Source organism: Octopus sinensis, linkage group LG23 (assembly GCF_006345805.1).
Source record: "Octopus sinensis linkage group LG23, ASM634580v1, whole genome shotgun sequence".
NCBI lineage: Eukaryota > Metazoa > Mollusca > Cephalopoda > Octopoda > Octopodidae > Octopus > Octopus sinensis.
The window spans coordinates 28,095,816-28,112,538 of record NC_043019.1 but is presented as its reverse complement, the minus strand read 5'-3'; the positions used below and the strand labels follow the sequence as shown (position 1 = coordinate 28,112,538).

Here is a 16,723-nt window from a genome sequence, read left to right as displayed (position 1 = left end):
GATGGTGTAATTTAATTGTTCATTTTGAATTGATAAAAGGTGTTTTTTTTCTAATTTTTATATATATTATATTTTGTGAAATTTGATTTAGTATTTCTAAATTGAATTTTTCCCTGTAAGTTAGGAATAATATTCCCTCAAGTAATTATTATATATACATGTATATATATATATATATATATATATATATATATATATATATACAATTGAAAATTAAAACAAATTTTCTCTTCTATTTCCAAACACTAGTGTCAAGTTCGATTTGGTGGACGGCGGGAACTGGCCACAGATGGGGACAGCCGGTAAGTCCACTTAGTTGACTCCTACAGTTTCAACTTACTTTTTTAAACTTTTGGTCTTAAATTTGGTGGTGGCGGTATGAATATAGTATTTGTGACTTAAGACAGTAAGCTGGCAGAATCGTTTGCAGCTTGGAGTCCCAAGTAGCAGTATTTTCAGGATGCTTCATTTTCACAGGATTCGATTCACCTAACACTGAATAGGTTTTGCATAGAACAAACAACTTTTTTTTTTCTCAGTTTCCATTCTACCAACACCATTCACAGGGCTTTGGTTGGCCAGCAATTATAGCAGAAGAAACTTGCCTAATGTGCCACACAGTGAGACTGAACCTAGAACCATGTGGTTAGAAGCAAAATTTTTGCCACACTGCTATGCCTGGTAAATATTAATGCCTACATGATACCATGTTGCAGAGTGTATTTGAGGATGGGTTTCTAACGTATCAATTGTTGGTAGTATTGAAGTGTTCAATGCAGCCAAAGGGAGGTGTGTGTGTGGGGGGTGGGGTGAATCATATCTATAAAGATTACTAGGCATTGTTTGTGTGTGTGTGTGTGTGTGTGTGAATGTGTAGATGTGTATGCGTATTGTGTCAGTTTCTGGCATGAATCATATTGATATAGATTATAAGACAATGGAAGGAAATGTGTTATATATGGGTTGAGTGTGTCAGTTTTTACCTGAGTATGTGTGTGTGTGTTTGTGTATGTGCCAAAAAACACAAGCATGTATATATGTGTTATGTGTTAGTGTTAATGCGTGTGAGTCGGTGGGTGGTACATGGCACTATGTAATGATGTATAGACTATCGAATGTGTGTATGTGTGAGATAAAGATAGACAGACATGTGATAGTGAGAGATCAACAGATGTAGTAGGTCATGTTGTTATTATATATTACCTGTATGATTCCTATAGACAACATACAGCTCTGATAAAGTTAGCCTGAAGTTTCTTTGGCTGTGTGACTGTGTGTATTGTGTGAATCTATTTTATAATAAAGGATGACAACAAAGCAAAAGAGTGCCATAGGACAGATGTATTTTTTATGTGTGTGCAGTGGTTGGGGATAGGGGCGGGGGTTGAAAACCTGTCACCTAATTCTCTAAAATAAAGTAAGAGCTTTAAAGATGGTGGCTGTGTGATAAGTAGTTTGCTTACCAACCACATGGTTCCGGGTTCAGTCCCACTGTGTGGCACCTTGGGTAAGAGTCTTTTACTATAGCTTTGGGCCCTACCAAAGCTTTGTGAGTGGATTTGGTAGACGGAAACTGAAAAAACCCCGTCATGTGTGTGTGCGTGCCTGTGTTTGTCTCCTTCCTTCACTTAACCTGTGTTGGTTTGTTTATGTCCCTGTAACTGAGTGGTTCACCAAGAGACTGATTTAATAAGTTCTAGGCTTAAAGAAAAAAAATAAGTAGTAGGGTTGATTCATTCAACTAAAACTTATTCAAGACAGTGCCCCAACATGGCCACAGTCTAATAACTGAAATAGTTAAGATAAAAGACCACTCCACCCAGAGAGATGTACATCTCTCTTTCTCTCTCTCACTCTCTCTCTCTCTCTCTCCTTCTCATGCTTATACTCTCACTCAAATTTTCAATCAATGTTCTTTCATCTTTGTTTAAACTTAAGGTAATAAGTGTCCCAGGATGATAATAACTCCTTACACTTTAGGCACAAGGCTTGAAATTTTGTTAGAGGCAGGGTGAGTTGATTACATCAACCCCAGTGTGCAACTGGTGCTTATTTTATTGACCCTGAAAGGATGAAAAGTAAAGTCAACCTGGGTGGAATCTGAATTCAGAACTTAAAACCAGAAGAAATGCAGCTAAATATTTTACCCAGCATGCACCATCCATTCGTGTCCGTTGCCAGCCTCACCTGGCCCCCGTGCCGGTGACACGTAAAAGCACCATCCGTTTCGTGGCCGTTTGCCAGCTCTGTCTGGCCCCCGTGTTGGTGGCATGTAAAAGCACCATCCGTTCGTGTCCGTTGCCAGCCTCGCCTAGCCCCCGTGCCGGTGACACGTAAACGCACCATCCGTTCGTGGCCGTTTACCAGCTCTGTCTGGCACCTGTGCGGGTGGCACGTAAAAAGCACCCACTACCTTCACGGAGTGGTTGCCGTTAGGAAGGGCATCCAGCTGTAGAAACACTGCCAGATCTGACTGGGCCTGATGAAGCCTTCCAGCTTCACAGACCCCAGTTGAACCGTCCAACCCATGCTAGCATGGAGAACGGACGCTAAATGATGATGATGATGATGCAAATGACCCTGCTAGCTCGCTGCCTTTTCCCCAACATGTTATTAACCCTTTCGTTACTGTATTTATTTTGAGATGCTCAAAATTTCTTTCAATTATTTTAAATATAACAAAGAATTTAGTAAAATAACTTAGCTGTCATTAAGCTAATGTTAGGGACATAAATTGTGACTAAGGTTTGGTGGTAAATTTTAATGAAAAACTAATGAAAACAAGACGTTTATACTACAGAGCCGGTTTTGGCCAGGCTGGTAATGAAAGGGTTAATCCTCTCTACTCTTGATCAAAGAGGAAAATGTCTGGATTAATCCTTTCTTGTCTTGTCCACTGCACAACCTCTTTCACCATCACCAACCCTTATGAGTCCGCATGACGTGAGAAACCACCGTTTTTTTCTTACTCTTTCAGCTGATGTATCCAGGTTAGGCATCCCTACACTCACACACTACCAATGACATTGCTGTTCTCACTGCCTCATGTCCAATTGAATGCATCCATACATTTCTAAGAGGATATTTTACCGATTATCTCTATCCCCTTTGGGTTCATGCCATACTAAGGTTTTATAATTGAGGCTCTTGGGCGGAGAAAAGAAATAACAAAACTTTTTTTTCCTTTTTATTGTGATTTGAAGGCCAATGGCGGCCTAAATGGCGGTGCCCCAGCATGGCCACAGCTCATGAGCTGAAACTAGAATCAATCAATCAATCAATGTGAAGTTCCACTCTGTATCTCTGACTGAGGTTCCACTCCTTACATCAGTCACAAATGAATGGTGACCAGTTGTAAGGTCACCCAGCTGGAAAAACATCTCTCTCTATTCCTTCCTCCCATCTTTATTCTCTCTTCTTTCCTCCTTCCTCTCCCACACTTTCTATCTCTCTTTCTCTTTTTCTCTTTGTCCCTCTGTGATCATGAAGAAGACATTGTTACTGAGAAATGCCAAACTGTTTCAACCAAACAACTTTGTTCAAATTAAACTTAAATGTTGAAGTGAATCGAACGGCTTTTGTGTGTTTCTTAAATGGTTTACAAACACCTTCCACGTTGCAATTGTTTTTGTTTCAGCACACGATCTCAGATCAAATCACTTGCTATGCAAGTACATGTCCGTAAAACTTTGTTCATTTCCTCTTAAATTACTCTCTCATTTAATTTTTTCATCTGCAGTGTATCATGTCTGTGTGCAGCCTGGGAGGCGGTGTTGCAGTATGGCTTGCGTTACAGCAATAAAGCTTTTTCTGCCCTCAAGTAAGTTTTCCTTTTATGTTTTGGGCAACTCAGTTGGTTTTTTTGTTTGTTTGTATTTTGAGTTTTTTTTTTTTTTTCTCGTGAGTGGGTTTTAGTGATAAATTTCACGATAATATTTTTGCATTTTCACTCAGTGGTACAATGGCTATGAAGGTAGCATGCTAAGCTGTTTGTCACATAGGTTAAACCTTAAACCCAACCACTCGGGCCAATGTGAAGTTCCACTCTGAAAAGTATCTCTGACTGAGGTTCCACTCCTTACATCAGTCACAAATGAATGGTGAACAGTTGTAAGGTCACCCAGCTGGAAAAAACATATCCCCCCTCTCTCTCCTCTCTCTTTTACTCTCTCTTTCTCTTTTTTCTCCCTCTCTTTCTTTTTCTCTCTCACTCTCTCTTCTCTCTTTCTCCTTTGTGTGTGTGTCTCTCTCTCTTTCTCATTCTCTCTCTTTCTCATTCTCTCTCTCCTTCTCTCTCTCTTCCTCCTTCCTCTCTCCTTCACTCCCTCTCCCTCTTTTTCTCTCCCCCCTCTCTCTCTCTCTCTTTCTCTCTCTCTCACTTCTACCATTCTACTCCAGGCAGGTGTCAGAAATCACAGGTTTACGCAAGGTGACAAGGTTTGTGGACATGGAACCCTATCCAGGTAAGCATCTGCTAAACTTTTATTTAGATTTTCATTACACTTTTGCACAATTTAATATTGTTGTCACTGTTGCTATTCTTGTGTAACCCCAACATTAGCTGTCATCAAAGGTTTTCCAACGTTTGATGACAGCTAACGTTGATAATAGGATGTAATTTGGTGAGAGTTGGCTGCTTTTTCTTGCAAGTCAAGGAACCATATGGGTGCTCGTTATTGTTGCTGATATGGTGGTGGTGGTGGTGGCAATAGTGACAATTATAAATTAATAATGATAGTATTATATGATGAAGGCGGCGAGCTGGCAGAAACGTTAGCACGCCGGGCGAAATGCTTAGCAGTATTTCATCTGTCGCTACGTTCTGAGTTCAAATTCCGCCAAGGTTGACTTTGCCTTTCATCCTTTCGGAGTTGATTAAATATGTACCAGTTATGCACTGGGGTCGATATAATCAACTTAATCCATTTGTCTGTCCTTGTTTGTCCCCTCTGTGTGTAGCCCCTTGTGGGCAGTAAAGAAACAAGTATTATATGATGATGAGTATAAATTTGAATACACAAGTAATTATCATCATCTAGCATAGAAAACATGTTAAATGATGATGATGAGTATTAGCAGAGGCTTCTAATTTAGGCACAAGACCAACAAATTTGAGGGTATAAGGTGGGGGTCTTAGTCAATACAGAACTTGATTGGTGTTTTATTTTATTGATCCCAGTGTGATATAAGATAACGTTGAGCTCAACAGAATTTGTACTCAGTGTGCTGGTGGCACATAAAAAGCACCATCCAAATGTGGCCAATTCCAGTACCCACCGACTGAATTTGTACTCAGTGTGTCGGTGGCACATGAAAAACACCATCCAAATGTGATCAATGCTAGGCCTGCCTGAGTGGCACTTACTGCACTCTGAGAGTGGTTGGCATTAGGAAGGGCATTCAGCTGTTAAAACTTTGTCACATCAGATTGGAGCCTGGTGCAGTCGCTGGCTCTCCAGACCTCATTCAAACCGTCCAACCCATGCCAGTATGGAATAACAGACGTTAAAAGATGATGATGATGATGATACGTAAAGAGCTGGAACAATGCTGCAGAGCATTTTTCTCTGATGCTCTAACACCAGTATGGGTAACCTTTTTCGAGAAATTGACTGCTCAAGATGTAACTCACCATCAGGTGGGCCACATGAGACATGACTTATCATCAAGCAGGCCACACTAATAGAAACAAAATTCAAGGTTATTTTTCAGGTGTGGCTGTGTGGTAAGAAGTTTGCTTCCTTACTACATGATTCCGGGTTCATTCCCACTGTGTGACACCTTTGACAAGCTTCAAGCCAACCAAAGACTTTTGAGTGGATTTGGTGGATGGAAACTGAAAGAAGCCTGTCGTATATGTATATACATATGTGTGTGTGTGTGTCTTTGTGTATGTTTGTCCCCACCCCACCACTTGACAACTGGTGTTGGTTTGTTTACATACCCGTAACTTAGCTGTTCAGCAAAAAGAGACCAATAGAACGAGTATTAGGCTCTAAAAAAAATAGGTACTGTGGTTGATTTGTTCAACTAAAATTCTTCAAAGTAGTGCCCCAGCATGACTACAGTCTAATGAGTGAAACAAGTAAAAGATTAGTTATACCATTCAGAAAGTTGTACAGGCCACATTTGGCCCATTTCAGCTCTAACGAATTTACTGTCTTGCAATAATACCTCCCTACCCATCCACACACCTCTCTGCTGACACTGTTCTGTATTTGTCTTGGCAGCCTTCTGGCAGAACATCAAAGAACATCTGACCAAACACGAGGTGCAGCGTTTCCTGCTGCTGAAGAGTATCAACACAGATATGGGCCGAGGTCGTGCCTGGTTACGTGCTTCCCTCAATGAACGCAGCCTGGAGCGTTATATGCACATGATTATTGAGAAAGATGACATTTTAAGGTAACAACTTAACAGCCTTACACTGTTTGATTTCATTTCATTCTTTTCATTTCTTACTTTGAGTGCTTTGATTTTGTTAGTGTATTTTGTTCAGTTTATATGAAGGCATGTGGCATGGTCGTTAACGTATTGGGCTCACGATTGTCAGGTTATGGGTTTGAATCCTAGACAAGGCAGCTCATTATATCCTTGAGTAAGACATTTCCATAGTCCATTAAGAGTTGTTTGACTGTTTGATCATTCATTCAAATGCTAGCATAAACTTTCTGTAAAATGTCACAAAAGGTGAAATAATGTCAGTGTACAGCTAAGATAGGGAAATAAAAAGGTAGTTATCGATTGGGTCGGGTCTCTATAACAATTGGGTTGGGTCTCTATAACAAAAGAGAGGGCATGTTAGATTTGTTCAAATGTGAAAGTAATGTTGATCACCTTTTTTAATTTTTACTGGAAGGGTGATATTTCATGATATATTTGTTTTATATGGTCAGAGGGTCTGTAAAGAATTTTACTTGGATATCCTGTAAAAGAAGAGACCATGCTGCAGCGTAACACAACTACTCAGGCATCTCCTCTTCTCTGTGAACTTTTGGAAAAAAGTACAAGATGGTTCTCATGCCTCAGTTGTCCTACTCTCTGGATTTGGAATTCTGCTGACTTTTATTTCCATCCACCTTCTCCACCTACTATTTCTAAGAAGGTAATTAGGAGTTGAGTCTTCCAGAAGAAACTGTCATTAGACTTTCTGGCTAGATTCCCAACCGTAACCAACTGTCTACACATAGGTCTCCTGCTGTTTGACTTGAAGATTCCATCTTGTGAGTCATTCCTGCAACATTCTAATGACATGCCTATAATATCAGAGTTGTGTCCTCTCAAATGTGGACTTTTTATTTTGTTTCCAAAATCGAAATCCACACTGAAAGGTCACCAATTCCAGATGTTTGAAGAAAATTCTGATTGAAGCAAATTTACTGCAAGAACTGTGCATTGCTCCTGAAAATGTATTCCAGGATGCATTCCAAAACTGGCAAAAACAAGGAATACTAGTTGAAGAGGAGAGCGGGTGGGCAGGGGAAATTTATTTTGATGGAGACCAGATTGGTTAAATTGTAAATAAAGCAAGAACATTTGTTTTTAAGAAGTCCCATTCTTTTTTTTAGACAGACCTCATACACAATCTAGAGATAATGTGTTCCTTTTTATCTTTCAGTCAATATTATGAAGATTGGTCGTTTCTTAGAGATCAAGAACGAAGCAGTATGCTACCCAATATGGCAGCAGGTGAGCTATCATGATAATTATTATTATTATTAAGGCCGTGAGCTGGCAGAATCATTAACACACCTGACGCTACATTCTGAGCTCAAATTCTGCCAAGATCAACTTTGCCTTTCATACTTTCAAGATCGATAAAATGAGTACCAGCTGAGCACTGGGGTCAATATAATCAACTAATCCCCTCCCCATGAGTTTCAGGCCTTCTGCCTATAACAGAATGGATTATTATTAAGGCATAAGCTGGCAGAATTGTTAGCACACCGGACGAAATGCTGAGAGGCATTTCATCTGACTTTACATTCTGAGTTCAAATTCCACCAAGGTGGAATGAATTCTAAGTTTTGAGACTGACCAAGGTGAATGTGTGTTATCTGGTTCCAAGTGGTAGATTCCAGGCTGTGCTGAACTTTTCTCAAGTTGTGACAGACACACTGTTCTGCAACTGTCAATAGAAAAGGTAAAGCTCTGCTAAAATAGCGGATACTTTGAGCAACTGTACGAAGAGAAAGAAGTTCTGGGAATGGTTAATCTCCCCAACCAGCTTTATTGTTTCTTACTGAATTTATTCACTCTTGTCTTGGTAGATGCCTATTGTATCTGGCAGTAAACTGGAAGGGAACATTTGCAATTGTGACATTGCTGAAGAAGAAACCAAACAAAGAGCAGAAGGAAACATTTGATAATCTTAGACCCAGTTAAACACAGAGATAAAATTATAAATATTGAGTTGAAAAACCCTTTGGGATTGCAAAAGCTGAAGGCTGCCTGTGGGATATGAACCCATACCACCTGTAAACAAGGCAGGTGCTATCCAAAAGAGATTTACAAGGCATTATTTATAGCTTTATGTGTGCAAGACACTTTATTTCATGTTACTCCAGTCCACTCAGCTGGCAAAAAGGAGTCGTACCTGTAATTCAAAGGGCCCATTTTGTCACATTCAATGTGTCACACTGAACCTCCCTGTGAACTATGTTAAGGGTATGCATGCCTAAAGGCGATGAGCTGGCAGAAATGTTAGCACGCCGGGTGAAATGCTTAGCAGTATTTTGTCTGCCGTTATGTTCTGAGTTCAAATTCCGCCGAGGTCGACTTTGCCTTTCATCCTTTTGGGGTCGATTAAATAAGTACCAGTTACGCGCTGGGGATCAATATAATCGGCTTAATCTGTTTGTCTGTCCTTGTTTGTCCTCTCTGTGTTTAGCCCCTTGTGGGTAGTAAAGAAATAGGTATGCATGCCTGTGGAGTGCTCAGCCACTTGCCCATTAATTTCAAGAGCAAGTTGTTCCATTGATCGGATCACCTGGAATACTCATCCTTGTAACGAATGAAGAGCCAGGGTGTGTGTGTGTTGAGATGCAGTCTTCCCAAAGAGAATTATTTCATGTTCTTTTGAAACTTTAGAAATTCTTATGATGTCAACAACAGAGTTAAAGACTTTGGAAATATAATAAAAATATTTTCATGGCTTGCAGGGCTTGGTTCAATATTGTTTGCCTTGATAATTGACAATCCTGAAATAAATTCCCCACTCAGTTCGGGGATACCACAAGCAATCACTGGGGAAAAGGTAAAGCCTGAAAATAAAGCAGACATCAAACCAATCATATCAACCAATAAACCAACCATTAGCGGTAAGTTTTATATTCTTGTCTTTTGATTGACCCAGTACCATGTCTTGCTATCATATTTCCATGCCTTTTCTTTTTTTCCTATTTGTTTTTAGTACAAGGGGATGAGTAGCAATTTATTTACTGAACCATTATTCCCTTGTGTATTACTGGTATTTTCTTGAATTATGCAAGAAAACTTGGAAGAATGTTTGTGACATATATTTTCAGAATAACATAGTGTGTGTATGTGTGTGATCAAATGATCAATCAAATACACTAAGCTAATCAACTATCAAGATCATTAAGTATAAGTGTGGTAAGAAATTTACTTCCTAACCACATGGTTCTAAGTTCAGTCCCACTGCATGGCACTTTGGGCAGGTGTCTTCCACTATAGCCTTGTGAGTGTATTTGGTAGAAGAAAACTGAAAGAAGCCCATTATATATGTGTGTGTGTGTGTTATTGTCTCCTTGTCTTGGCATCACATAATACTTATGAGTATCACTATATTCTGTGAAAATATTCTGTTTTATGAGGAAATATTACCTTACTTGGAAACAGGTGAGGGTTGACTACATTAAGGGCTTCTGACCATAGAAAATCTGCTTCAATAAATTCTGTCTAACCCATTCAAGCATGGGAAAGTGGACGTTAAAACGTTGATGATGATGATGGTTACTATTTTGAGTAAAGTGCAGGAAGTGAACTTTTCTCTGCAGAAATTGTAACCAAAAGCAGTGGTAAAATTGTAAACACATGACCATAACAAGACTTGAACTCACAATCTTCTGATTTGAAGTCAAATGTCTTATCCATTAGGCCATGCAGTCACCTTAAGATTATCTGTGACTACAATGAGACTTGAACTTGCAACCTTTGTTTCAGAGTCAGACACCTTATACATTAGTTTATGTGGTCACCCTAATATTATCTATGACTACAACGAGACTTGAACTTGCAATTTTCTGATTTGAAGTTAGACACCTTATCCATTAGGCCATGTGAAGCTGAACCAACAATTTTGTCGGTATTTTGTAAACTGAAAATATTCTGTCTGAGAGAAGAATTTTTATCATTGCTATGTCAGATAACTGTATTAGTAATAGCAAACCAATGAGGAAGCCTCTACATGCTAGAAATAGTAGCACCCCCTCCTATCACACTCTCTTAAGAAAGGGAAAGACACTGAATAATATTGTAAATGTATTATGTCTGAAAGGGACAGATGGTATGGTCACAGATGGGAAGCCTTTAATCATTGGTCTATTTGATGAGGGTTCACCTGGGTACTCAACAAAACAACATTAGCTTCAGTGAATGTAATCATTATCATCATCAGAAGGCTGAGGGTGTCTTGGCATCACTCACCAAATCCTTTGTGAGCCGCTCTCCGGCTATCTATCTGCAGCTTTATATAGCTATGGTAAGACCTCACCTGGAATTTGCATCACGGTCTGGAACCCCTATCTTGCCTAGGATATCAATCGTCTGGAAGCTGTTCAGCGACGTGCAACCAAAAGAATACCCTCCATCAGGCATTTGCCATATCCTGAACGCCTTACTTCCCTGGGCATGGACACGTTGAAACTCCGACGTCTGGCAGCTGACTGGCAGACACCATAAAATTATCAACCATCGTACAAACAATAACTCTGAGCACCTTTTTGAACTCCACCCATCTAACACCCGTGGACATATTTACAAAGTAAGAAAACAGCACAGCTCCCATGACTTCAGGAAACATTTTTTCATGCTGAGAGTTGCTGAAGCATGGAACAAACTGCCGGCATCAGTTGTTAGTTGTCGGAGCACTGCATCCTTCAAAACTTCCATGCTTCCTGAGATTCGCCAACACTACACTTGATTTTCTCCCCTCCATACACACACAGGCATGTATCTGACTCATACATTGTTCACTTTCCAGACATTTCTACATTACTGCATATGCTTTATATGCACTTTCTGACATGTTGTGGTGCACCTGAGCACTGTATACAATAATTTCATTATTATTTTATTATCACCGTCACCATTATCATTAGAAATAGTAGCAACTTTAATAGTATTCTCAATATGATTGCCATCATTATCATTGTTACCATCATCAACATAGTTTTCATCTTCATCTAATTGCAATTCCAGAAAGGAAGCGAGACCGAAAGAAAAAGAAGAAACTGCCTAATATAGTGACGTTCAGTGATGATGATGATCAAATCAGCTCCATCAGTTCGTCCCCTTGTTCTATACAGAACGACTCCTTTGACCTCCCCACCAGATCCAGTTTAGACTCTCCCAGCTACTTAACAACCAGAGATAGGCTACAGATGAATGGCTACGGACAGTCAGACTCAACTATTACAAACTTGGGCTCAGCCTCTGGCCTTGATGGCTCCGCAGAGGACAAATCAAGCCCAAAGTCTTCGGGGAGACTCAACAACAACAATAGTCAGAGCAAAGACAATTCATCAAAGGAGAAATCAAAAACGGCTTCACCTTATCATAGCGATGAGACTGGTCTTGAGTTCAAATTTGGCAGGAAGCCTCTCTTAAAGGCAACGGACTCACAGTCGTCTTTTCTATCGGATGATATGGTGATGGATGATAACTTCTCTGCCCCACTTTCATCGATTCACAGAAGACTCAGTCAAGGATCTGGGAGTTCTTTAGAGCTGGACGGCAAGTAAGTTACATCATTCTCTTATCTCTTTTTCATTCCTCTTAAATGTGTGGTGTGTCTGTCTATATATATATTAGTGTCTATATGTGTTTGTGTTTAATTTCTATGTATATCTATGAGGTAAATTAGCATGTGTCTGTGCATCAGTGATTTTGTGTGACTGATTATGTGCGTAAGAGCATTTAGATATGTGCCTGTTCGTTTCTGTGTGTGTCTATATCTGTTTATCCATATCTATGTCTGTGTGTATATAACTGTATATCTGTGTTTATATCTGTCCATATCTGTATACATAAGAACACAACATGGCCGAATGGTTAGCAAGTTCACTTTGCAACTAGGAGCTCCCAGGTTCAGTCCTGGGTACCCCAATTCATAAGCTACACTATGTGGCATCTTGGACAAGTGTCATTCACCAAAGCCTTGAATTGACTGAAGCCTTTTAAATAAAAGTAGACTGACAGAATTATTTAACCCTTTTGTTACTAACCCGGCCAAAACCGGCTCTGGCTCTGTGGTAAAATGTCTTGTTTTCATAAACTCTAAATTAAAATATTCTACCAAGCCTTAATCACAATTTACCTTCCTAACACTAGCTTAATGATAACTAAGTTATTTTAATAAACTCTTTGTTATATTTAAAATAATTGAAAGAAACACAGAACATCTCAAAATAAATACAGTAACGAAAGGGTTAACAGGACAACATGGGAAAGATGCAAATTTTCATCACTTTTTTAGAGAAAAAAAAACCCTGTTATATTCTAAAACTTGTAACATGGTAAATCTAACCCCAGAAAACCCTCTGTGGTACCTCTTTTCCCTTAATACTCTATGGTTAATCTGATCCTGAGTTGATAAAATGTTGATTGGAGGTAATCCTGACAATGCTGGACTAACAGGAATAATATAATCCTCAAAGTGATAAATTGATGATGATGATAATCCTTTCGATGATAGGCACAAGACCTGGAATTTAGGGAAGGAGTGAGTTGGTGACTGGATCAATCCCAGTACTTGACTTGTATATAATTTTGTTGACTCCCCCAAAGAAATGAAAGCGAACGATAACTTCAGAGGGATTTGAACTCAGAAAGTAATGAGTTGAAAGAAATGCCACTAAGCATTTTTCCACTGAGCTAACCATTCTACCAGCTCACTCCCTTAATAATAATAATAATAATAATAATAATAATAATGATGATGATGATTTTGGCATAGGGCCAGCAGTTTTTGAAGAGAAGGAAAGTCAATTACATTGATCTCAGTTTGTGACTGTTACTTATACTTATCGACCCCAAAAGGATGAAAGGCAAAGTCAGCCTCAACAGAATTTGAACTCCAAACGTAAAGATGGACAAGATACTAACGATTCTGCCAGCTTGCCTTCACCTTCATCTTCTACTATAATAATACTCTTGTGTTTTTCTCTGTCACATAATATGAATGAGAAAAGAAGGGGTGATGGTAAACTGGTAGTGGGAATGTTTCATCTTTGTACGGGTATATGCGTGTGTGTGTGTGTGTGTGTGCAATGGAAGTTGAATGGTGAACATTCAACACTGAAAAGAAAAATCAGCATTTCAACTCTGTGTGAGTATATATGTGTATATGTGTGCGTGTGTACAAGGGAAGTATGTGACCGTTTGTATGTGTGAACTAGCATTCTTTCAGTAACAAATGATGATCGATGTCACATCTCAAAAGACAACTAACTACTAGATAACATTGACAAGTGTATTAATTCGATTTGCCATCCATATTTATATATAAAATACTACAATTAGCCGTCATTTTTTTACAGCACGGGGCCAGCTAGTAACAATAATAATAATTATGATGATAAAACATTCCTTTTGACTAGATGCATTTTGCCATAATTAATCTTTGTCATTTAACAATATTCTTATAAATTATTATTTTTAGTTACTGTAAAGATCTGTTGATTCCAGTTACTCTGAGTGGAGTTGGTGCACAAACAAATAAAAAAGAATCTAGTCAGCAAGGTAAGTTGGCGGGGGTAAGATACAGGATTCCTATTGTCAAGGAAATGGAAAATTACTCCATAAAAACACGCACACACACACACACACACACACACACACACACACACACTCATGCAAAAAGCACCTGTGCTTGTGCCGCATGATAAGCAACCAGTTCACTCTGCAAAGTGGTTGGCATTAGGGAGAGCATCCAGCCATAGAAGCCAAGCAAAAACAGGCAATTAGATTCTGATGCAGTTCTCCAGTTTACCAGCTCTGGTCAAACTGTCAAACCCATGCCAGCATTGAAAATGGATTTTAAATGGTGATGATGAAGAGGTACACACACACATACACTCTCTCTTCTATCTCTCTCTCTCTCTCACACACACACACACACACACACACACACTCAACATAAGGTCAAGACACTTACGAAACAGTGGATTGTACTTATAGTTTGATGGAACTGAGCCAGTGAGTATTAACAGTGGAGGCACATGGCTTAGTGGTTAGGGGGTTGGACTCATGATTGTAAGATTGTAGTTTCGATTCCTGGACCAGGCAATGCATTGTGTTCTTGAGCAAAACACTTCATTTCACATTGCTCCTGTCCACTCAGCTGGCAAAAATGAGTAACCATACAATGTCCCAACATCTCATCCAGGTGGGGAATATATCATCATCCTCATTTAACGTTCACTTTCCATGCTAGCATGGGTTGGACGATTTGACTAAGGACTGGCAAGCCAGATGGCTGCACCAGGCTCCAATCTGATCTGGCAGAGTTTCTACAGCTGGATGCCCTTCCTAATGCCAACCACTCCGAGAGTGTAGTGGGTGCTTTTATGTGCCACCGGCACGGGGGCCAGTCAGGCGGTATTGGCAACGGCCATGCTCAAATGGTGTTTTTTACGTGCCACCTGCACAGGAGCCAGTCCAATGGCACTGGCAATGACCTTGCTCGAATTTTTTTTTTGGCAATGACCTCGCTCAAATGTTTCTTTTTTTTTGCCATAAAACTGGGAAAGTGGCCCTTGTGAGTCACTATGGCTTGAGAAGGTAACTACTAAAAGAAAAAAGAATAATGTGAGTATTAACAACAATACCTAAAAGTTTGGCACAGGTATGGCTGTGTGGTAAGAAGTTTGCTTCCCAACCACAAGGTTTCAGGCTCTGTCCCACTGCATGCCACCCTGGAAAAGTGTCTTCTACTATAGCCTCAGACCACCAAAAAGCCTTGTGCGTAGATTTTGTAGACAGAAACTGAAAGCAGCCTATCACATATGTGTGCATGTGTAACATTATTCACAACTTGTATATCCCAGTCTAGCAACCATGGCAGTATGGCAGTCACACCCAGTTGATTAATTACCCTACTAGACTACCAACCTAAATGATACCAATATGTGGTCAGTCACCTACTTGAAATAGCTGCTCTATCTTCCTCAAACAAAACTTAAACAGGACGTACACCATGCTTGAAAAAAACTCCTGATAGAGTCACAGCTGGGGTGTTTTTGATCATATCGTAGGTTTGGTCCCTCAAGACATGTCTGGGGCTTGAAAATGGCCAGTGACCAGAGTCCACAGTATCAAAGTCATTTAATACTTATTATCTCAGTCTCATTAACTGTAAGTACAGTCAGTGCTGGATTACGTGTGGTTTTCTATAGATGCAAGCATGGCTGTGTGGTAAGCTGTTTGCTTCTCAGCCACATAGTTCCTTTGGATTCAGTCCCATTGTGTTGCATCTGGCACAAGTGTTCTCTACTATAGCCCTGGGCTAACGAAAGCCTTGTGAGTGGATTTGGTCTGTAGAAAGTGAACAAGCTTGTTGTATACATACATACACACATGCATACATACATATATATTTGTGTGTGTGTGTGTTTGTGTGTGAATTTATGTTTTGTAGAGCAGGCCCTACAAAATCTTAATCCAGCTCTGAGTACAATCCATTGCTATAGGTAATACAAGCATCAAATAATTAAAGACAACTTTGTGAGTTTACATTACTCTCTCTGTCCATCTATCTCTCTATCTTCCAGCCTGTCTGTCTGTCTCTCTCTCTCTTTCTGTCTCTCTCTCTTTCTCTCTCTCTCTCTCTCTCTCTCTCTCTCCCTCCCTCTCCCAACCAACCCAATCCTATGCAGTATATACTGAATGTTTTTTGTCTGTATCCATTTTCTGTCCTCAGGCAATACAAGTGATTACAAAATTTATTCTAATTCTGATGTGGAATCAGCAGCCTTTGCATTAGCTCAGGCTCAGAAGAGCAACAACAACAACAGCAGCAGCAGTGGTTGTAGCAGTGGTAGCAGCAGCAGCAGTAGCAATATCAACAACAGCTGGTTAGTATAAAACATATTATTATATTATTATATTATTATTATTATCAGATTATTAAGGTTAGCATGCCGGGCAAAATGCTTAGTGGCATTTCATCCGTCTTTGTGTTCTGAGTTCAAATTCTGCTGAGGTCAGCTTTGCCTTTCATCCTTTTGGGCTCGATAAAATAAGTACCGGTTGAGTACTGGGGTCAATGCAATCAACTTGTCCTCCTCCCCGAAATTGCTGGTCTTGTGCCAAAATTTGAAATCATTATTATTATTATCATTGTTATTGAGGTGACAATTGGCAGAATCGTTAGCACACCAAGCCAAATGCTTAGCAGCATTTCATCCAACCTTACATTCTGTGTTCAAATTCTGCCAAGGTTGACTTAGCCTTTTATCCTTTCAGGGTCGATAAATTAAGT

The 16,723-nt window shown here is 39.7% G+C and overlaps 1 protein-coding gene across 2 annotated transcripts in view; it reads left to right on the top strand.

The window, feature by feature from the left end:
* Positions 1-16,723, top strand: part of LOC115223620 (sorting nexin-29) — a 52,111-nt gene that overhangs the window by 22,424 nt on the left and 12,964 nt on the right. Inside the window, exons 3-11 of one of the 2 annotated variants that reach the window (XM_029794282.2) lie at positions 250-302; positions 3,740-3,820; positions 4,399-4,463; positions 6,231-6,405; positions 7,619-7,689; positions 9,162-9,320; positions 11,443-11,980; positions 13,904-13,983; positions 16,163-16,316. In XM_029794282.2, coding sequence (XP_029650142.1) covers positions 250-302; positions 3,740-3,820; positions 4,399-4,463; positions 6,231-6,405; positions 7,619-7,689; positions 9,162-9,320; positions 11,443-11,980; positions 13,904-13,983; positions 16,163-16,316 — 1,376 coding nt within the window. Of the gene's footprint in view, positions 1-249; positions 303-3,739; positions 3,821-4,398; positions 4,464-6,230; positions 6,406-7,618; positions 7,690-9,161; positions 9,321-11,442; positions 11,981-13,903; positions 13,988-16,162; positions 16,317-16,723 lie in introns of both variants that reach the window. The other variant, XM_036512426.1, reaches the window with a different exon arrangement.